A 16,687-nucleotide genomic window follows, 5' to 3' on the forward strand; every position below is an offset into this window, starting at 1 on the left:
GAGTTGTGTAAGTCGAAGGGGGAATTTGTGTCAGGCGTCTGTCTGCGTATTCCAAAGTGCGTGCCCAGCTCATATCCTCATCCTCATCCTCATCCACATCCTTGTCGTAGTCCAGATCTGCACTGCCATTCGCATTCCCGTAAATAGGTTGACCTGCTCATAATTATTTTTTATTAAATACCTTGTATTCCCCGTGTTGATGCGATAATTGCATTCGGTTTTCGCACTTTCTAATTGCTCAAAGTGGCGCAATATTTTTTGGCACGTTTCTAGGACAAGTTCAAAGAACTGCTCCTTGGGGCCCACATAAATATAGCATATCCTTCAAGCTTGCCCGTAATTGCAAACTCCAGTTGCATGACCCACAATAATTTATTCGGCTTTCTCGACTGCACTCGGGTGGTTTTATTTTTCGTGTGAGTAAATTTAATTAGTCGCTAGATTAGATTGGGTCCAAAAAAAAAGGGGTTACAGTTTATCACAAAACGTCAGCAGTTGGACAATTTGTCAGAGGAGATTTAGGGGTTATATTGTGACACACTTGGAGAGATAAACTGTCTGGGGATTATTGGGAAACTCTGTTTTTGGCTTGTAAATAAGTTGCAGAATTGGGTCGGCTCTTTGGAAGACAGTTTTATCTCACAAGTAAATTACAAAATGCAAAATAAAATTATGCATTTCGGTTAAAATTTGATTAAGGTTATTCTGTGTATTGTTCACAATTTTGTTAATGAAATAAATTACCAATCTGGACAACTGAATACCAAAGGGATGCTGTTTAAACTTAAGTTTAAAAATTGCTTAATCAAAATATTTTGTACTCAATTTAAATATTTGTCGCTTTGATTTTCATTCATTACTAAAATACTTAAATAATTAAAATAATAATAAAAATAAATAAATAATTAAATCAAACAATTTAACATTTATTGTAATGACTATTATAAACAAATGTTTAATGGAATTATAAAATATAAAGTTTTGGTTTCAATAGTCAGATGTTCTTTTTCCATTCAGTTTTTTGTCAGTATAAGTTTGTAATTTAAATTTTAAAAAGTACTGCTACTGTTTGATTGTAAAACGAGAGCAGGATCAAATGAAAAAGTGCAGGAGCAATGACAGACTCGGGAAACGGGAGTCGCAATCAATTACGCGACAGTTTAATTATGCATCCAGGGAACGGATACAGGATATGCCGGCCACCGAGCTCATTGAACTTTGATTTGGGCCAGGCCCAGAGTCCCGTCAGAAGTCAGTTGGTCAAATGGGATGCAAGTGGATGTGTTTATTGAGCTGTGTACTATTTTAGTGGTTATAAAAATAGACTAGGATTTCACTGTAGTGACGATGAGCACCGGGGAGTATATATTATATACACCCGCAATATTAAAAATCAGCAAAGAATATTTCGACCATTAAAATACTATATATATATATGTATAATATGTACAATTAGAACGAGAGTAACAACTAAATTAAGTAAGACTTAGGAACTATATGTAAGCCTAATCGATGACAATGACTTCTGGCTGATTTTGAGGATCCGAGGTCAGATGCTCCTCCAGATCCTGTTGAAAACACCCCAACTTATGTTTGTTCTTGTTGCTGGGCTTCTTGGAGGAGATCAGGGTGCGTCGTTTCAGCCGCTTCAGTTTCTTCTTCTCCCGCTTCTTCATCTTCTCCTGGGCCACTTCGACAATGGTGCCCCTGAGTTCCAGGCGGTAGTTCTTGAGGTGGCACAGTTCCTGGGCCAGCGGATCATCAGCCTGGCCAGCTGGTGCCTTGTTCTCCTCATCCTCCTCATCGGATAGCAGATTCTCATAGTTGGTCCAGGATTCAGTTGTGGACTGAATATGCTGCCTGTGCAGCTTCAATAGCTCCTCGGTTAGGAGAAGCTTCGAGGTGGCCCACTTCATCAGCTGATGCTTCTTGCAACCCATTTGCTGGCGATAGCTGAACAAGTGAAATGTCAAATTGGGCACAATCTCCTTCTGCTCCGACTGCTCCATTTCGGGCTTCATGCTCATCGACTCCTGCTCCTGCTTGGGCGTCAGACAGGGAGTGGGCGTGGCATGCGTCGTGGCACGTGCCTCCGAACAGGTCACCACCTTGCGATCCATTACGTTGCCCATGCTGTTGCCGATCTGATGGCTCGATTCTCTCTGACAGCTGCAATTCCTCGTCCCTCACACTTATATGTTTTTTTTTTTTGTTGCTTCGTTTGGTCCTAAAATTGGTTTTAAGGCTTACTCCAATATAGGCTTTTACCTGGCGATTGGTGAGCTTTACCTGCACTTAAACAAGGGCTGCTTTATGGCCCAAAACACCTGGCCTGGATTAACGAAAAAAGTTGACAAAATTCGATTATTCAAGCCTGCTGCAATCCACAACACAAATCGTCTCCTTTTTCGGGATTTCCTCTTAAAGACTTTACCAAAAATAAAAAGGTAGCACTTTTCATAATTACCTGATTATGTTAAGATATTTCTCCTCTTCTTATTCTTATAGCCTCTTTAGCTTTGCATCTGATTTCCACCTATGTTTTCACGGGTTTCGCAGTAATGCTTCTTACTTCAGCTCGATTTCTTAACTTAGATAGTTTGAGCTTAAGGCAAATTAATGAGAACAACAAAAGTAATTTTTGAGCAAATCATTAATTTGTTCAAGAAAATCTAATCGTTTAGCCAGATGAAAACCCATAAGCTACTGCGATTGTTTGTGATGTTGCCAACAGGTTTAGCCAACACATAAGGTCATTCTGACAAAACATTTCCAAGAATTTGTGTTGAAAAATACAGTTTTCAAAATTTCTCTTAACTAAACGCCAATTGTTTTAAGAAATAGCTTTATATTTAAATTAATTCAAATATACAAGCATATAATATAAAAAATATTTTTTTTCCAACTGGAAGTATCAATTTTTAACAGTTTAATTTTAAAAATCTTATTTGTGGTTAATTTATTTATTTATTTTTAAGAAAATGCTACGTTATTAACGAACCCTGGGCCTTTATTGAATAAATTATAGTTTTAATCTTCCCAAACTTATATTTTAAGTTTTTCTTATTGTTTTCTCCAACCTGTAAACAATTTGATCAACAATTTTGGGACTTAAGCCTTATTAGTTTGTCGAACTTTTCAACTAACTACAACATACATAAATAAAATATATTAAATTTATTTATAAGATATTACACTTGGTTTGTATTTACTATCCTTCAAAAAGTTATGTTATTGCATGGAATCTGCAATTATTTTCGATTCTAAAACATGTTGCATAAAGCAATGTGCCTCATTTTGAAACAAAATAGTTTTTGTAATAATACTAATTGTCATATTTACCTGATTCTTTCTGAGGGAAATTGCAAATTGGCGGACAATAATGAGATATAGTAAGGTCATTTTTTGTGACCATCTGTCGCATCTCAGGTAGAACTTAAGCCATTGGAATTTCTAAGCTCCGTAAAACCCAATTTCTGACCTACACGAATGGACAGGTCAGCCAAGTCCTTGCTACCTGTCCGCGGTATATAAATCAGCCAAATCAACCACATCATTATCACTCACATTCCAACTGTCACCGTCGTTAGTTATGGATCAGTCCGCTCAGAATCCCAGAAAGCTGATGATGTTCCGCACTCCCAACGAGGAGGAGGCGCTGAAGAACCAGATCTTCATCTTCAACTCACCGATTGACTACAAGGACCAGCAGCTGATTGTCTACCAGAATCCGGGCATCCTCACCGGAGAGAAGGACTGCGGCTATTGTGTGGTCTACAAGCGGGATCACTATGTGCTCAACAATCCGCCCAACTTCAAGAGTCCCACGAAGAGGAGTTTCCTGAACGAGTGCATCCGCCAGCTGTACTTGATCAATGGCATGGGCCACAAGATGTACTGGCGCACCACCAGTGCGATGGCCTTGAGCACACCCGGCGAGGTCTGGCACCAGGTAAACAGTTGCCTCCTGCCAGAGCGACTTTCGGCCCAAAAGGAGAGTCTTAAGCGGGTGAAAAGACAGCTTTTCCGCGAGCCACGAGCAGATCGCAAAAATCCCAAGCCGCTAAAGGGCAAAACCTGGGGCACTCAGGTCTTCTGCTTCAAGTCGATGCGGGAGAAGATCGGCCGGAGGTATATACGCCGTGGCTACCTCACCATTGCCCGCCGCGAAGCTCTGCAGGAGATGATACGCGAGCATTTGGCCCGCGAAATGATCTGCACGCCGGCCGTTTGCCGCACCGTCATCAGTGCCGCCGATGGCATCTTCAACATGAATGCCGGCGTCATCGGGGACATTTGCAGCTACCACAGCCATGTGGCCCGTCACCAGCCCGTTGTGGAGGGCCGGCTCACGGCCGGAGAAGCCCGCCTGCGGAACAACGAGGCCTGTCGACTGACCCAACGGGCCAAGCGACTGGAGGCCATGTTCATCCACGAACAGGTGCGACGGGCCGTCCAGAACCACCAGCTCATCCTCGAGGAGTCCGTGCGGTCCATCTACTACGCCAAGGAGCTCTTCCGCCTGGTCGAGGATCACGAGGAGTTCGTCTACACGGACAACAAGATCCTGAGCAGAAAGTGAAGGACCCCCGTCTTGATCTTGGCATAGCCAATGCTTTTTTGTATACTGCTTCCCTAAAATGTAATTTTTAATTATAGGTAAATTTAATTAATACAATTTAAAAACAAAAGATATTAAGGGTGTTTTATGATGAGTATTTAAAATGCTTAATTTTAAAGCATTTCTTGTATTGGTTCCATTTCTTTTTTCTGTTTGGAAACTTATCTAAGCAGAAGATATATTTGGTGACTTTTGGAACGAGTTTTTCAGCGAGTAGGTAAAATATATGTTCATACTTTTTCAAAATATAATCCATCATTAAAATGCTTCTGAAAATATATTTTTTTTTATTAAAAGCCATCATTAGCGTTATCCCTAAAATATAAATTTATAAAAACAAACCTCCAAAATTAACTGTTGTCTTATTTTCTTAACAATAAAGCAAAAATTCATTTGTTCTCAAAATTTTATAAAACTTGAAACTGTAACATAAAAAATATACCTTTATTATATAAAAATTAGTTTGATTTTGATTTAAGAACCTATACTGCAGGGCATGATGGTGTCTGGATCTACGTTTAATGTCTTGATTATCTGGGGCTACGTCGTCTTTTGTTGCTCTATCAGCTTGGAATGAACGTCCATTAGGCTCTGTAAATGTGAGAAATGTTACACATTAGAATAATATATTTACTTTTAAATAATGTGTGTGTAATAGGAAATTATATCGATAAGTTAACTTACACATTAACCTATGGAATATTGGCACAATCGTAATTTTATAAGACAACAAATAACTTCGATACGTGCATATCTGTGTTTTATTCCATGTCAACATGCTTTTAAATTATATTCTATATAGCCATTTATTTTTTCAATACAGGATAAGATATAAAAAAATATAAGGATTTATTTATCATGGGTATAAATCCATTGAAGACTATAATTTTATTATTATATTATTTTAAAAATTTAATTTTTATTGTCTTCTTGAAAGTCTCCATTAATTAGGTAGAGTCTTTCTTTCATTTGGTTCAAAACTGACTTACATTTAAATTGTTTTTCAACTAACAACAACTTAAAAATAACTTTGGATACATAGTGTTGGGTTTGTTGATAAGACAAAATAAAGATAGGGATACTTTACGCAAAATCAGTTTGAGTAGCCCTCCTGTTGGGAGCCATCGTCTAGATCTCTGAGAATTCCCTGTGAAATTGTGGCAATGGCCAGTTAGCCAGTCATTAGCAAAGTTTAGTTGTTCTAAACGCTATAATTAACCGTAAAACTTGAACCTTTGAAGCCATTATATTACAAGCACTTAAGTCTAGGCATGCCATTTCTTAAACCTAATTAACAACCAGTCATGTTTTTTGATTAAAAAAGGTATTGTTACGATTACGATTGAGGTAAGGGGCTTGAAAAAAACCAACACCTTGATAAGCCACTTAACCAGCTCAGCTGTGTTCCAATCTAAGCCCAGTTTTCTACAAAGTCGCGGAAATCGAGGGCGGGCATACCTTAAAGTATTTCACGGTCTTAACTCTTAGCTCCAAAGTGGCATCCTCGTCGCAGATCATCAGCGTATTGGCGTGCTGCTGGAAGGCACTCACGGTCCACATGTGGTTCACCCCCTCCTCGATGGCCTTGTACAGGGCAAATGCCTTGTGGGCTCCCGTGATGAGGATCATCACCTCCTTGGAGTCCATCACAGTGCCCACGCCCACGGTTAGGGCCTGTTTGGGCACCTTGCTCATGTCGTTGTCAAAGAAACGGGCATTCGCCTCCAGCGTGTCCTGCGCCAGCGTTTTCACCCGGGTCCTGGAAACCAGCGAGGATCCGGGTTCATTGAAGGCAATATGCCCGTCGGGTCCAATGCCACCGATAAATAGCTCCACTCCTCCTGCTTCGCGGATCTGATCCTCGAACTTATTGCACTCGGCAACCAGATCAGCTGCATTGCCGTCCAAAATGTGCACATTCTTGGGCTCGATGTCGATGTGCTTGAAGAAGTTGTGCCACATGAAGTAATGGTAGCTTTCTTGGTGATCCCTGGGAAGGCCTAAAAAGGATCAGAAAGTACTATAAAAAACGGATCTAGTAGAAGTATTTGAAAATCAAGACTATATTGTTTAGGATTTGAAAAACTGTTACTAAAAGTGAACTCACCCACATACTCATCCATGTTAAATGTTTTTACAAATTGGAAAGAGACCTTGCCCTGTTTGTGGAACTCAATCAGTTCCTTGTACATTCCTAGAGGAGTGGATCCAGTCGGCAACCCCAAAACAAAGTATCTGAAAGATAGAGCATTTCATTAAATGCACAGTAGATTTTATTTATAAATATATAAATATAAATACCTGTCGGCACTCGGCTGGAAGTCATTTATACGCTTCATCACATATTTGGCCGCCCACTTGCCAACCGAATCGCTCGTCTCCAAAATCACTAATCTCATGGTTATGCTGAAAGCGTTTTTAAAATATAAACGACTTTTAAAACTTATAACAGTAATAAGACTTAAAATAAATTTAATGAAAATGTAGTCAAAAATTTTAAATAGAGATATACTAATCTGCGGTTAAATTTAAAAAAAATATATATTTTTAAATGCAAAATGAAACGTTCTGAAAAAATATGATAGTTTTAAAATTTAATTCTTTAAATTAAGGCAATTATCTTATAATTTCTGCTCGATTTGTACTTTTATAAAGAAAGAACGAATAACACCACCAGCTGTGAGGTAATAAAAGAAATGTATTTTCGAAATGAAAAACAAAGGCCTTATCGCATCAGAATATTCACCATTGTGGGTAAACACAGCCAAGGATTTAGATTAGATTTCGATAGTGTAATCTGGGATAAAACACAAGAGTAATTTCAACCATTCAGTTTTGTTTTTCATGTATATTTGCACTGAACTTAAAGATACTTGCTTGTTTATTGTTCTACTCGACTGATAAGCCGCAAATACTCGGCAATTATTGACAATTAACACATTTATGGCGTTGTCCCCACGGAAAACACTTTCGTTCTCACTTGGCAACCGCAAATTGTACTTGAAATTATTCATCATATTATACTTAGCTACTTACCTTCAAAACACGCGAATGCAAACAGCTGGTCACTTATTATTATTATTATTATTATTATTATTATGTGTCGTACTGGCGATTTGGGGAGCGTTTGCTGTTTGCCGCTTATTTCCAATTTGAGCTGCGAACTGAGACTGTTCAATTGTGTATTTCGACCTGCAATTTATGCCCGAGTTTTGAGTTTGTTTTGCGGCTGTGGTCGAAATACGCTCTTCAGCTGATTAAGAGAATATATATATGAATAATCGCAAATGCAGTTGCAACCTTGAGATACTTTTTGTTATCGTTATCGCAGGTTGAGCGGTCAGGGTTTTGTTTTTTTTTTTTGCTTTGCTTTGGGAGCTCTCTCCTTTTTTCCAGTTGAATGAACTCCCAGTTTTGAGCCGCATATTACTCTCTTGAGTTTTGTTCCGATATTGTATTATTTTATCCCTCAGTTTAATGAACTCCCATTTCAAACCGCATTTTTCGCTCTTGAGTGCCTCCAGAACTCCCTTTTTTTGTATCTTTGGATCTTTCCTTTTTTGCGCTCTTGAGTGTTTTTATCGCACAGGGTTGACACGTCGTTCGAAAAGAAAATTGTTATGGGGAGGAAAAAAATGTCAAAATGTGGGTATTAAAATTGTTAATTTTTAACTCCTAGCGCTCATTAATTTTTACTCAACTGCTTTTTATCGATAAACAACTCAAAGCTAAGAAATTTTTGAGTGCTTACATCGCCCGCATTGCATACATACACACGCAGAAAAATTTAAAATCCAAAAATAACTTAGCGCGACGAATGAAAATGTAAAGCGAACGAACAAAAAGGGCCACCAGGCGACGAAAGTGAAATGTATACCCTATAAAGTCCAGATTCTGAGGAGCATATTGGCTTTAACTTTTGGGTTGAGCCAAAAATGTAACTTTTTTTCATTTAAGTTCCATTAATTATTTTTAAGTTAAGTTGTACCTTTCAGAGTTATAAACATTTGTTTTTTATATTTTTATTAAACATGGTTTCTTTATTTTGTTTTTTTTTTTTAGCAATTAGCAATTACATACATAAACGTAGATGTACTTAAAATTTAGTTTCGTTCTTTCATCAGTTTGTGTATAATAGTTTGTGTGGGCGTTGAATTTGTTTGGCCGGCGTAAAACGCGACCACGCCCACCCATAAAAAAAAGCGACGGATCGTTGAGCCGCTAGTTGTTCTTTTCCTTTCTTTTTGTTTTTGTATTTGTTGTACATATTTCTTGTTGCTGTAGTTGCTTTTTTTATTGTTGCTTGTCCGGTAAAATTTTCAGCAGGAAGCTCAAGAACCGGATTTAACCGGGTGAAAGCGGTTTTACTTAGGGGGTGGGGATCGTAAACCCTATGGCCATGGCTAAAAAATATATATTGCTGGCTTCTTGTCATTTCCGTAGGCATGTTTCTTTCTATATATATATTTAATGTATATTGTATTTTATGCTGATTGTACAAAAAATACTTAAATAAATAAGTCTGTTGTCAGGAGCATCTCTTAGTTAATTCTCTTGACCTGTATCTTAATCTTCCCTCACTGTTTGTTATCTCGTTGTTGTTTTTTGTAGTTAATGGTTGGTTAATCTTGGATATTGCTTAAAATCTATTTACTTATAGAGAGGAATGTGCGCAAGTCCATCGAAAATATTGTTTCCTTGCAATATTTTCAAAGTTCTTGGCCGCACAAATACAAAAAGTGAAGGTGGTATGTAAATTCTATGTGGCATAAATGAAATACAAAACTCCTGCCTATACCAAATAAAGTTTACAATAGATTGTTAAGGTGGTAACACAAAACGTGGAATTGAACGTTGTAATTTGAACAATAAACCAAAGAGTTATCTTGGTGTGGGTTAGGGTTAGGTTGGGAAGAGAGAACAGAAACGAAAGTAGACGAAACGAAGATTCTCGCTTAGCTGCTTAAGCAGATCTACACAAATGATTTTTGATTAAATTACTGGCGTTGCGGCCACAAAAAATAACTTAGTTTGTTTAATAAATCTCTGTACCTCTGCGTTGTTGTGGGTTCGTTTTTATATGCTTTCCGTATGTTGTTATTTGTTTGCTTGTCTGGTTCAGAAAAGATTGTTATGCGAGAGAGTTGAGATATTACATAATGGCGCACTTCTCGCCGGTCTGCTGGGGATCGCCCTGCTGGTGGTAGAGCTGCTCGTTGCCATCCACGGCGCTCACGCTGCGCCGGCGACTCAGACGGGAGGAGGATGTGTGCGACGACACCACGCGCTTGATGCGATCCAGAGTGGCCACAGCCTCGCCATCGCCGTTCAACAGAATCGTCCTGGTGTTGTCGGCGGCGACCCACTTCTGCGACTTCATCACCAAACTCGATGGTGGCTCGTGCGTAGCCTTGGTGTCAGCCGACCAAACGGTCACCACGGCATTCGGCTCGATCTTCACGGAGCGATGGAACTTGTAGGTGGTCGACGGACCCCCCTCGTTGATCAGCCGCTGCAGCTGCCAGCCGCCGATAGCCACCTCGTCGCTGCCCTTGTTGTAGAGCTTCACGAACTTGCCCTCGGGATCGATCTCCTTAATCTCCACGTTGCCCTTGGCACTGGCCGACACGTAATAGTCCGAGACGCTGCGATCCTCAGACTCATCGACCACGGCACGCTTGCGCTTCACGGCGCCGGAGGGCGTGCGACGAGAGGGCGTGGCACGGGTTGAGCTGCGCAGCGACTGGCTGAAGGACTGCACGGTGGCCGTGTTGGCGGCTGGGGTGATGTTCAGACGCGCCTCCTCGCCGACCAGCAGCTTGTCGTAGGCAGCGATTTCCAAATCCAGGGAGACCTGATGAGAAAAATAAGAATTTAGTATAAAATACGTAGACAATCGAATGGTGTCTGAACGCACCTTAATGTCCATGAGGTCCTGGTACTCCTGCAGCTGCTGGGTCATCTCCTCGCGCAGACGGATCAGCTCCTTCTCGAGCAGAGCGATTTCTTGGCCATGGCGCTCGCGATCATTGTCCAACTGCTGCTCCAGCTCGCGGATGCGCACATTCAGGATGGTATTGGTCTGCTCCAGATCATTGATCTTGGCATTGAGACCGTCGATGCGGACGCGAGTGGAGCGCAACTCTTCGATTGACTTGTGCGTGGAATTGGAGGTGCGTGCGGCGGCCTCTTGCAATCGACGGATCTTGTCCTCGTACAGCGACTCGATGTCGTCGCGATTGATGCGCATCTGCTCCTCGTATTGTGCGCGCAGCTCCTGCAGCGACTGCTTCAGCTTGGCATCGTACTCGGAGCTGAGGCGTCCATCGATCTCACTGTACTCCGTCTGGCGAATGCGGCGCGACTCGTTGATCTCCTGCGAGTGGATCTGATCCTTGAAGGAGAGCTCCTCGCGCAGGCTCTGGATGGTGTTCTCCAGATCGACACGCGACAGAGTCTCCTGCTCCAGGTTCTTGCGTGTCTCGTCAAACTGCTTGCGCAGACGCTCCAGCTCCTTGAGCGCCTCGTTCAGCTCGTCGCTGGCCTTCTTGCGATCGGCATTGGCCTGGTTAAATTTGTTGTTCAGCTCATTGGCACGCGACTCGTACATGCGGGAATTGCCTGCGGGGTGCGAAATCAATCAATTAATATGGGGTTCGGCTTAAATTGAATAAAGAATGGGGTGGCTTTGATCACAGCCACTGAGGATCATAGGGGAGGATCAATTCTCACAGTACTCATATGTACTGAAGCAAGAATCAACTGAAAAACTCCTCTAAGGAAAATGACTAATATATATAGTGCACTTCCTAAAATCGAAATTCCAAAAATTCTTGTTTTTTTTTTGCATTAAACCCTTATTTCTATTTTTAACTTTTAAAGTTTTTTATATAAATGCCCACATTCACCAAGTAAATTAGTCTGATTATGAATTTAATATAATTTTAAATTTCGCTTTTAAATGAATTGTCGAGAAAAAAAATATTGGATTTTATTGCAAAACATGACAACTCTGTTGAAAACCAATTGTGCATGTGTTTCAAAAGTAAATGCTGAAATATCGTATTCTTTCTACTTTGATTTTTTTGGTGTTGACTAATATGTTTATTTCTGAAGACCTAAGTTTTTATTTCTTCATCACACTATAGACAGACCACTTACCCTCAGCGGTGCTGCACTCCTTGGTCTTCTTGTCCAGACGGGTCTTCAGCTCCTCGTTCTCCTCCCACAGGCGCTTGATGTCGATCTCGCCACGAGCCCGATCCCGAGCCGTGTCGTCCAGGAGACGGCGAGTCTCAAGCAGCTCGGCCTCGAAGATGTTCTTGATGTTGGTGGTCTCGCGAGTGACCGTGTCCCTGGTGGTCTGCACCTCAATGCTGAGGCGGGAGTTCTCCGACTCCAGATTGCGCACACGGTCGATATAGGTGGCCAGGCGGTCGTTCAGGTTCTGCAGCTCCACCTTCTCGGCCACGCGGGAGTGGCGGGTGGGGCTCAGGGGGCTGGAGGCCGACTGGGAGTGGGTGGGTGGTGGCGGCTGCTGGTGATGCTGCTGCGGACCCGCCGATGGCGCCCGAGGGGTGGAGGTGCTGCCGGGCTGCGGCGTGGCGGTGCCAGCACGTCGGGATTTGCTCGACATGTTCACGCTACGAAACAGATAAAAACACAGAATAACACGTGAGCTTTTATTTGGCTACGACCTATTTAAGGCAACACAGAAAAAACAAGGTTGAAAGATGTCAATTTGTTGAAATCATGCAGGCTACCTTTTTTTTTTAGTTTAGAGTTGTTGAATTAAAAATTAATGTTGGCAACCCTGCAAGTTATTGACACTTTATAAAACTAGCAAATTTAATCTAGATGATTTTCGCATTTTTTTCACATAACATGGCATAATTCCTGGGTTAAAAGCCTAAGTCAGCAATTCTCTACCAAATTGTAATTAAATAAAATGACAATGTTCCAGACCAATATGACTTGCAAAATCAAAACACATTTACACATTCAATTTTCTTTCTGTGTAAATATGTTATTTTTGCGCCCTGATAAAATTCCAAACAGAAATCGAAAACGAAAAGGGGAAACGCACAAAACGCTCAAAAACAGAAGCAAACGAGTTTCTCGCGCTCTCACGCACACACACACACACGTACGCCACTTTCCACTCAAGCGACTGTACTAAAGCGGACGAGGAAAAAAAAGTTTGTCGGCGTTTGTTTATGGGCGTGGGGCCACAAGGCGGGGCTAATACGAATTTAATCAATCGCGCCGCCTAACTAATCCACGCGACTCACTTTAACCGATTTGATAAGCTCGAGGAAATTGCACAATATGGCGGTTTTCATTCAATATTTGCGGCATTTTCGTGCAGATGCAGGCAGGGGGGTTATTTCGAATCTGAGTGAAACTGCACCGCCGCTTTTAATCGGCAATTAATTAGTTATATTGCATTGCTTTATGCAATCTCTTATTGATTACTGGCAGCAACAAAACTCACCTGTGTTTTGGTAAAAAACAGAAGAGCACAAATTGGAAAATTAAATATTTCGCTGCTGTAAAACGCGGCCGACGCTGAAAGTTGTAATCGGGGCTTGTTGCGATTATTATAGAGATGATACATCGGCAGTATCAATCGATTACTTTAAGTCTTAGCGGGTGTGACCAAACTTTCAGATTATAGATTACAGAAAATATTTAAGTATTTAGAACACTTCAGTAAGTATTAAGTATATTTTTTGAGCCCTAGTGGGATATCCAAAAAATTTTAGCCGCGGTCACACTGCTCTGTTTTTTTGCTCCGCGTCACGTTAAAGTTTTTTAATAGTTAAAATCGCTTTAAAAGTTGTGTTTTAAAGCAGAACACGTACGCACAAGGTATGTCAAACTTGGAAAACCCCTCTGCAGTTGAAAAAATAAGCGATTAAAGTGGTTATTTCGTTTAACTTTGAAATACATGGAATGCGGTGTGGTGAAAAAACAAGATGGCGGAGGGTACGCCGGCACCGGTTCCGCAAAAAAAAAGCGGCATTTTCTTTTACACACCACAATCACATGTAACTTACAAACCTGCTCGCGTTTTTTTTCCCGCAGCACTTAGATTCGTTCTTTCAGTCCAGAGTCTTGATAAAAGTAAACTAAGTCGAAATGGCAGACAACGACGATCTTTTGGACTACGAGGATGAGGAGCAGACCGAGACCACTGCGGTTGAGAACCAGGAGGCGCCCAAGAAGGACGTCAAGGGCACTTATGTGTCCATACACAGTTCCGGATTCCGCGATTTCCTTCTGAAACCGGAGATCCTTCGGGCTATCGTGGACTGCGGTTTTGAGCATCCCTCGGAGGGTAAGTACTACCACTTAAGTATCAAAGGTACAGTCTATAACTTATCCCTAATTGTCTTGCAGTCCAGCACGAGTGCATTCCGCAGGCTGTCCTGGGCATGGATATCCTCTGCCAGGCCAAGTCCGGCATGGGTAAGACCGCCGTCTTCGTCCTGGCCACTTTGCAGCAGCTGGAGCCCTCCGACAACAACACCTGCCACGTCCTGGTCATGTGCCACACCCGCGAGCTGGCCTTCCAGATCAGCAAGGAGTATGAGCGCTTCTCCAAGTACATGCCCACAGTCAAGGTGAGTCTACAATGTATAGTCTGTAATTTAAGCAATTTGTATAGAACGGAAGATGGTCTAGGAAGATAAAATAAATTTAAAGAATTTCTATTATAATCTATTTGAATAAGATGATTGAGGGTAATTGACCAAATTTATAGATTTATATTTATTTAGGTGCATTATTATACATTAATGAGTACGTAAGGAGAGTCAAAATTCTACGAAAAATAATTAAGTAGATTTATATCACCAAAACATGACAGACATTTGTTCGACACTGCAAGAATTATTGCTGACCTTGCTTATTAACGATAGTCGATTATGTAGGTTAAGTGCAGAAAGTTTAGTACAATGTTAAAGATATTTTTATTAAACTGATACCTGCACAAGTTGCATAAAATGATGAAGAATTTATAGTTTTTATTACACAATTTTATAAAATTTAAAGCTTACCTAGTCAATCATTACGAAAAGGGGTTATCTTAAGAGGTAGCCTAGCTTTCAGTAAAATTAACCTAATAAGTTTGATTTTCTTCTAGGTTGCTGTGTTCTTTGGAGGACTGGCAATTCAAAAGGATGAGGAGACCCTCAAAAGCGGTACCCCGCACATTGTGGTGGGCACCCCTGGACGAATTCTGGCTTTGATTCGCAACAAGAAACTCAATCTGAAGCATTTGAAGCACTTTGTTCTGGACGAGTGCGACAAGATGCTGGAGCAGCTGGGTAAGTCGGCTATATGTGACCAAAACCATCGACTCTTTACTAATTACCAATCATATCTTTCAGATATGCGTCGTGACGTTCAAGAGATTTTCCGTAGCACACCGCACGGCAAACAAGTGATGATGTTCTCTGCCACATTGAGCAAGGACATTCGTCCCGTTTGCAAAAAGTTCATGCAAGATGTAAATATCAACGTGTTCATAACCAAAATGCTCGTACTTCTCCACCTCGCATCCACCGCTATCACGACAATTAGTTATTATTTTGTTAACGCCACCCGATATCGAATTCTCGATCTCGATCCCCCATATAAGCCGACCACCATCTTGCAAATGGTTAAACGCGTAAACCCAATCGTCCAGCGCTCTGCGAGCATAACTCGAATCGAAAATGTTAGTTGATAACTGCCAAAAACCATTTTCTAAATGGTTAAACGCGTGAAAAGCAACCGTAGCGAAAGCATAAACAACCAGTAACCGGTGAAGAAATCAATTGAAATCGCAATGATTTAACAAAAAAAACATCGATAGGAAAATGCAATACCCAAATAAAACAACGAAAAACAGCAAATCCCGCCGACCGGCCGATGAGACAAGGTGAATCCAAAGCGAATGCGATGCGATATGCCGCTCATCTGTAATCCGCACACTTCTCAGAGCGATCGTCGATCCTCGGGAGCAGTTCAGAGTCTAGTTGATGAGATGTGGTGGTAGCGTGGCCGTATGTAGAAAATTCTAAGCATATTGTTGTATGTTCCGAGGCGAGCCTAGTCTTAGTTCGATTTCCGTTTACCCCTCTTAATTGTTCCCTTTAAAATGCGCCACATTCTATTTCCGATATCTAGCCCATGGAGGTGTACGTCGACGATGAGGCCAAGCTGACGCTGCACGGACTGCAGCAGCACTACGTCAATCTGAAGGAGAACGAGAAGAACAAGAAGCTGTTCGAACTGCTCGACGTGCTTGAGTTTAATCAGGTACGTAATTCTCATAATAAATCCTTGTAAATTGTTTAATTTGCTCTTATTACTACGTTCTTCCTGCCTTAAGGTGGTCATCTTTGTGAAGTCTGTACAACGTTGCGTGGCCTTGTCCCAGCTGCTGACGGAACAAAACTTCCCTGCCATCGGCATCCATCGCGGCATGACCCAGGAGGAGCGTCTGAATCGCTACCAGCAGTTCAAGGACTTCCAGAAGCGTATTTTGGTGGCCACCAATCTCTTTGGCCGCGGCATGGACATTGAGCGAGTGAACATTGTGTTCAACTACGATATGCCCGAGGATTCCGACACCTACTTGCATCGCGTGGCCCGCGCCGGTCGCTTCGGTACCAAGGGATTGGCCATTACCTTTGTTTCGGACGAGAACGATGCCAAGATACTTAACGAAGTACAGGATCGTTTCGATGTGAACATCAGCGAGCTGCCGGAGGAGATTGATCTGTCCACATACAGTAAGTTAGAGTGTAGTCCCCACTTCCTGCGCACAACTAATTGGTTTTACTTTACTTTCCAGTTGAGGGACGCTGAGAATCGAATGTGCATGGGACTCCGTAAGAAAAAGAAATGCACTTCGAATAGATACAAACCTAAAACCTTTTATAAAACTCTACTTTATAACTAAATAAAACAAATATTCAGACAATGTGTTGACGTACAAAAGTGAGTGAATATGTAATGCATTTATTTTGGGATTGGAACAATAACAAGAAAGCAAAGGATTATAAATTGTCCTTA

At 41.3% G+C, this 16,687-nt stretch overlaps 5 protein-coding genes across 10 annotated transcripts; 2 read left to right on the forward strand and 3 right to left on the reverse strand.

Moving 5' to 3' along the window:
• Window positions 1-1,449: 1,449 nt before the first annotated feature.
• On the reverse strand, window positions 1,450-3,437 carry LOC128261779 (uncharacterized). 4 transcript variants are annotated; one of them, XM_052995640.1, is made up of 4 exons: window positions 3,343-3,399; window positions 2,468-2,605; window positions 2,290-2,332; window positions 1,450-2,227 (listed from the first exon to the last, which is right to left on the reverse strand). In XM_052995640.1, exon 4 carries the CDS (start codon window positions 2,130-2,132, stop codon window positions 1,506-1,508), a length of 627 nt encoding a protein of 208 aa, XP_052851600.1. In that variant the 5' UTR covers window positions 2,133-2,227; window positions 2,290-2,332; window positions 2,468-2,605; window positions 3,343-3,399; the 3' UTR covers window positions 1,450-1,505. The 4 variants fall into 4 exon arrangements, with proteins under 4 accessions (XP_052851600.1, XP_052851601.1, XP_052851598.1 ...); XM_052995641.1 differs by lacking the exon at window positions 2,468-2,605 and having other exon boundaries at window positions 3,343-3,437; XM_052995638.1 differs by having other exon boundaries at window positions 1,450-2,403.
• Window positions 3,438-3,592: 155 nt separating this feature from the next.
• Window positions 3,593-4,660, forward strand: LOC128261776 (uncharacterized). The gene has a single exon (XM_052995633.1). It carries the CDS (start codon window positions 3,593-3,595, stop codon window positions 4,580-4,582), a length of 990 nt encoding a protein of 329 aa, XP_052851593.1. The 3' UTR covers window positions 4,583-4,660.
• Window positions 4,661-5,001: 341 nt separating this feature from the next.
• LOC128261777 (glucosamine-6-phosphate isomerase) lies at window positions 5,002-7,865 on the reverse strand. Of its 3 annotated transcripts, none has more exons than XM_052995634.1 (6): window positions 7,658-7,865; window positions 6,923-7,027; window positions 6,729-6,856; window positions 6,080-6,621; window positions 5,709-5,768; window positions 5,002-5,212 (listed from the first exon to the last, which is right to left on the reverse strand). In XM_052995634.1, the coding sequence occupies exons 2-5, from the start codon at window positions 7,018-7,020 to the stop codon at window positions 5,715-5,717; spliced, it is 822 nt and encodes a 273-aa protein (XP_052851594.1). In that variant the 5' UTR covers window positions 7,021-7,027; window positions 7,658-7,865; the 3' UTR covers window positions 5,002-5,212; window positions 5,709-5,714. The 3 variants fall into 3 exon arrangements, with proteins under 3 accessions (XP_052851594.1, XP_052851595.1, XP_052851596.1); XM_052995635.1 differs by lacking the exon at window positions 7,658-7,865 and adding an exon at window positions 7,267-7,285; XM_052995636.1 differs by lacking the exon at window positions 5,709-5,768 and having other exon boundaries at window positions 7,658-7,862.
• An 849-nt stretch (window positions 7,866-8,714) lies between these two features.
• Window positions 8,715-13,268, reverse strand: LOC128261218 (lamin Dm0). Its single transcript, XM_052994792.1, has 4 exons — window positions 13,116-13,268; window positions 11,783-12,264; window positions 10,539-11,242; window positions 8,715-10,475 (listed from the first exon to the last, which is right to left on the reverse strand). Exons 2-4 carry the CDS (start codon window positions 12,255-12,257, stop codon window positions 9,774-9,776), a joined length of 1,881 nt encoding a protein of 626 aa, XP_052850752.1. The 5' UTR covers window positions 12,258-12,264; window positions 13,116-13,268; the 3' UTR covers window positions 8,715-9,773.
• A 79-nt stretch (window positions 13,269-13,347) lies between these two features.
• LOC128261220 (ATP-dependent RNA helicase WM6) lies at window positions 13,348-16,616 on the forward strand. The gene is made up of 8 exons (XM_052994794.1): window positions 13,348-13,492; window positions 13,709-13,961; window positions 14,024-14,247; window positions 14,769-14,952; window positions 15,016-15,134; window positions 15,797-15,928; window positions 16,002-16,404; window positions 16,467-16,616. Exons 2-8 carry the CDS (start codon window positions 13,763-13,765, stop codon window positions 16,478-16,480), a joined length of 1,275 nt encoding a protein of 424 aa, XP_052850754.1. The 5' UTR covers window positions 13,348-13,492; window positions 13,709-13,762; the 3' UTR covers window positions 16,481-16,616.
• Window positions 16,617-16,687: the final 71 nt, after the last annotated feature.

The sequence above is a fragment of the Drosophila gunungcola genome, unplaced genomic scaffold, assembly GCF_025200985.1.
Source record: "Drosophila gunungcola strain Sukarami unplaced genomic scaffold, Dgunungcola_SK_2 000001F, whole genome shotgun sequence".
NCBI lineage: Eukaryota > Metazoa > Arthropoda > Insecta > Diptera > Drosophilidae > Drosophila > Drosophila gunungcola.

Excerpts from the sequence above, each read along its gene's own strand:
- LOC128261779 (XM_052995641.1), bottom strand. The coding sequence starts at position 2,132 with ATGGGCAACGTAATGGATCGCAAGGTGGTGACCTGTTCGGAGGCACGT.
- LOC128261776 (XM_052995633.1), top strand. The coding sequence starts at position 3,593 with ATGGATCAGTCCGCTCAGAATCCCAGAAAGCTGATGATGTTCCGCACT.
- LOC128261777 (XM_052995634.1), bottom strand. The coding sequence starts at position 7,020 with ATGAGATTAGTGATTTTGGAGACGAGCGATTCGGTTGGCAAGTGGGCG. Across the intron at positions 6,622-6,728 it reads TAACATGGATGAGTATGTGG|GCCTTCCCAGGGATCACCAA; the intron begins GTGAGTTCACTT and ends GATCCTTTTTAG. Across the intron at positions 5,769-6,079 it reads AGACCGTGAAATACTTTAAG|GGAATTCTCAGAGATCTAGA; the intron begins GTATGCCCGCCC and ends ACAATTTCACAG.
- LOC128261218 (XM_052994792.1), bottom strand. The coding sequence starts at position 12,257 with ATGTCGAGCAAATCCCGACGTGCTGGCACCGCCACGCCGCAGCCCGGC. Across the intron at positions 11,243-11,782 it reads GGAGTGCAGCACCGCTGAGG|GCAATTCCCGCATGTACGAG; the intron begins GTAAGTGGTCTG and ends CGCACCCCGCAG. Across the intron at positions 10,476-10,538 it reads AGGACCTCATGGACATTAAG|GTCTCCCTGGATTTGGAAAT; the intron begins GTGCGTTCAGAC and ends TTTTCTCATCAG.
- LOC128261220 (XM_052994794.1), top strand. The coding sequence starts at position 13,763 with ATGGCAGACAACGACGATCTTTTGGACTACGAGGATGAGGAGCAGACC. Across the intron at positions 14,248-14,768 it reads AGTACATGCCCACAGTCAAG|GTTGCTGTGTTCTTTGGAGG; the intron begins GTGAGTCTACAA and ends ATTTTCTTCTAG. Across the intron at positions 14,953-15,015 it reads CAAGATGCTGGAGCAGCTGG|ATATGCGTCGTGACGTTCAA; the intron begins GTAAGTCGGCTA and ends CATATCTTTCAG.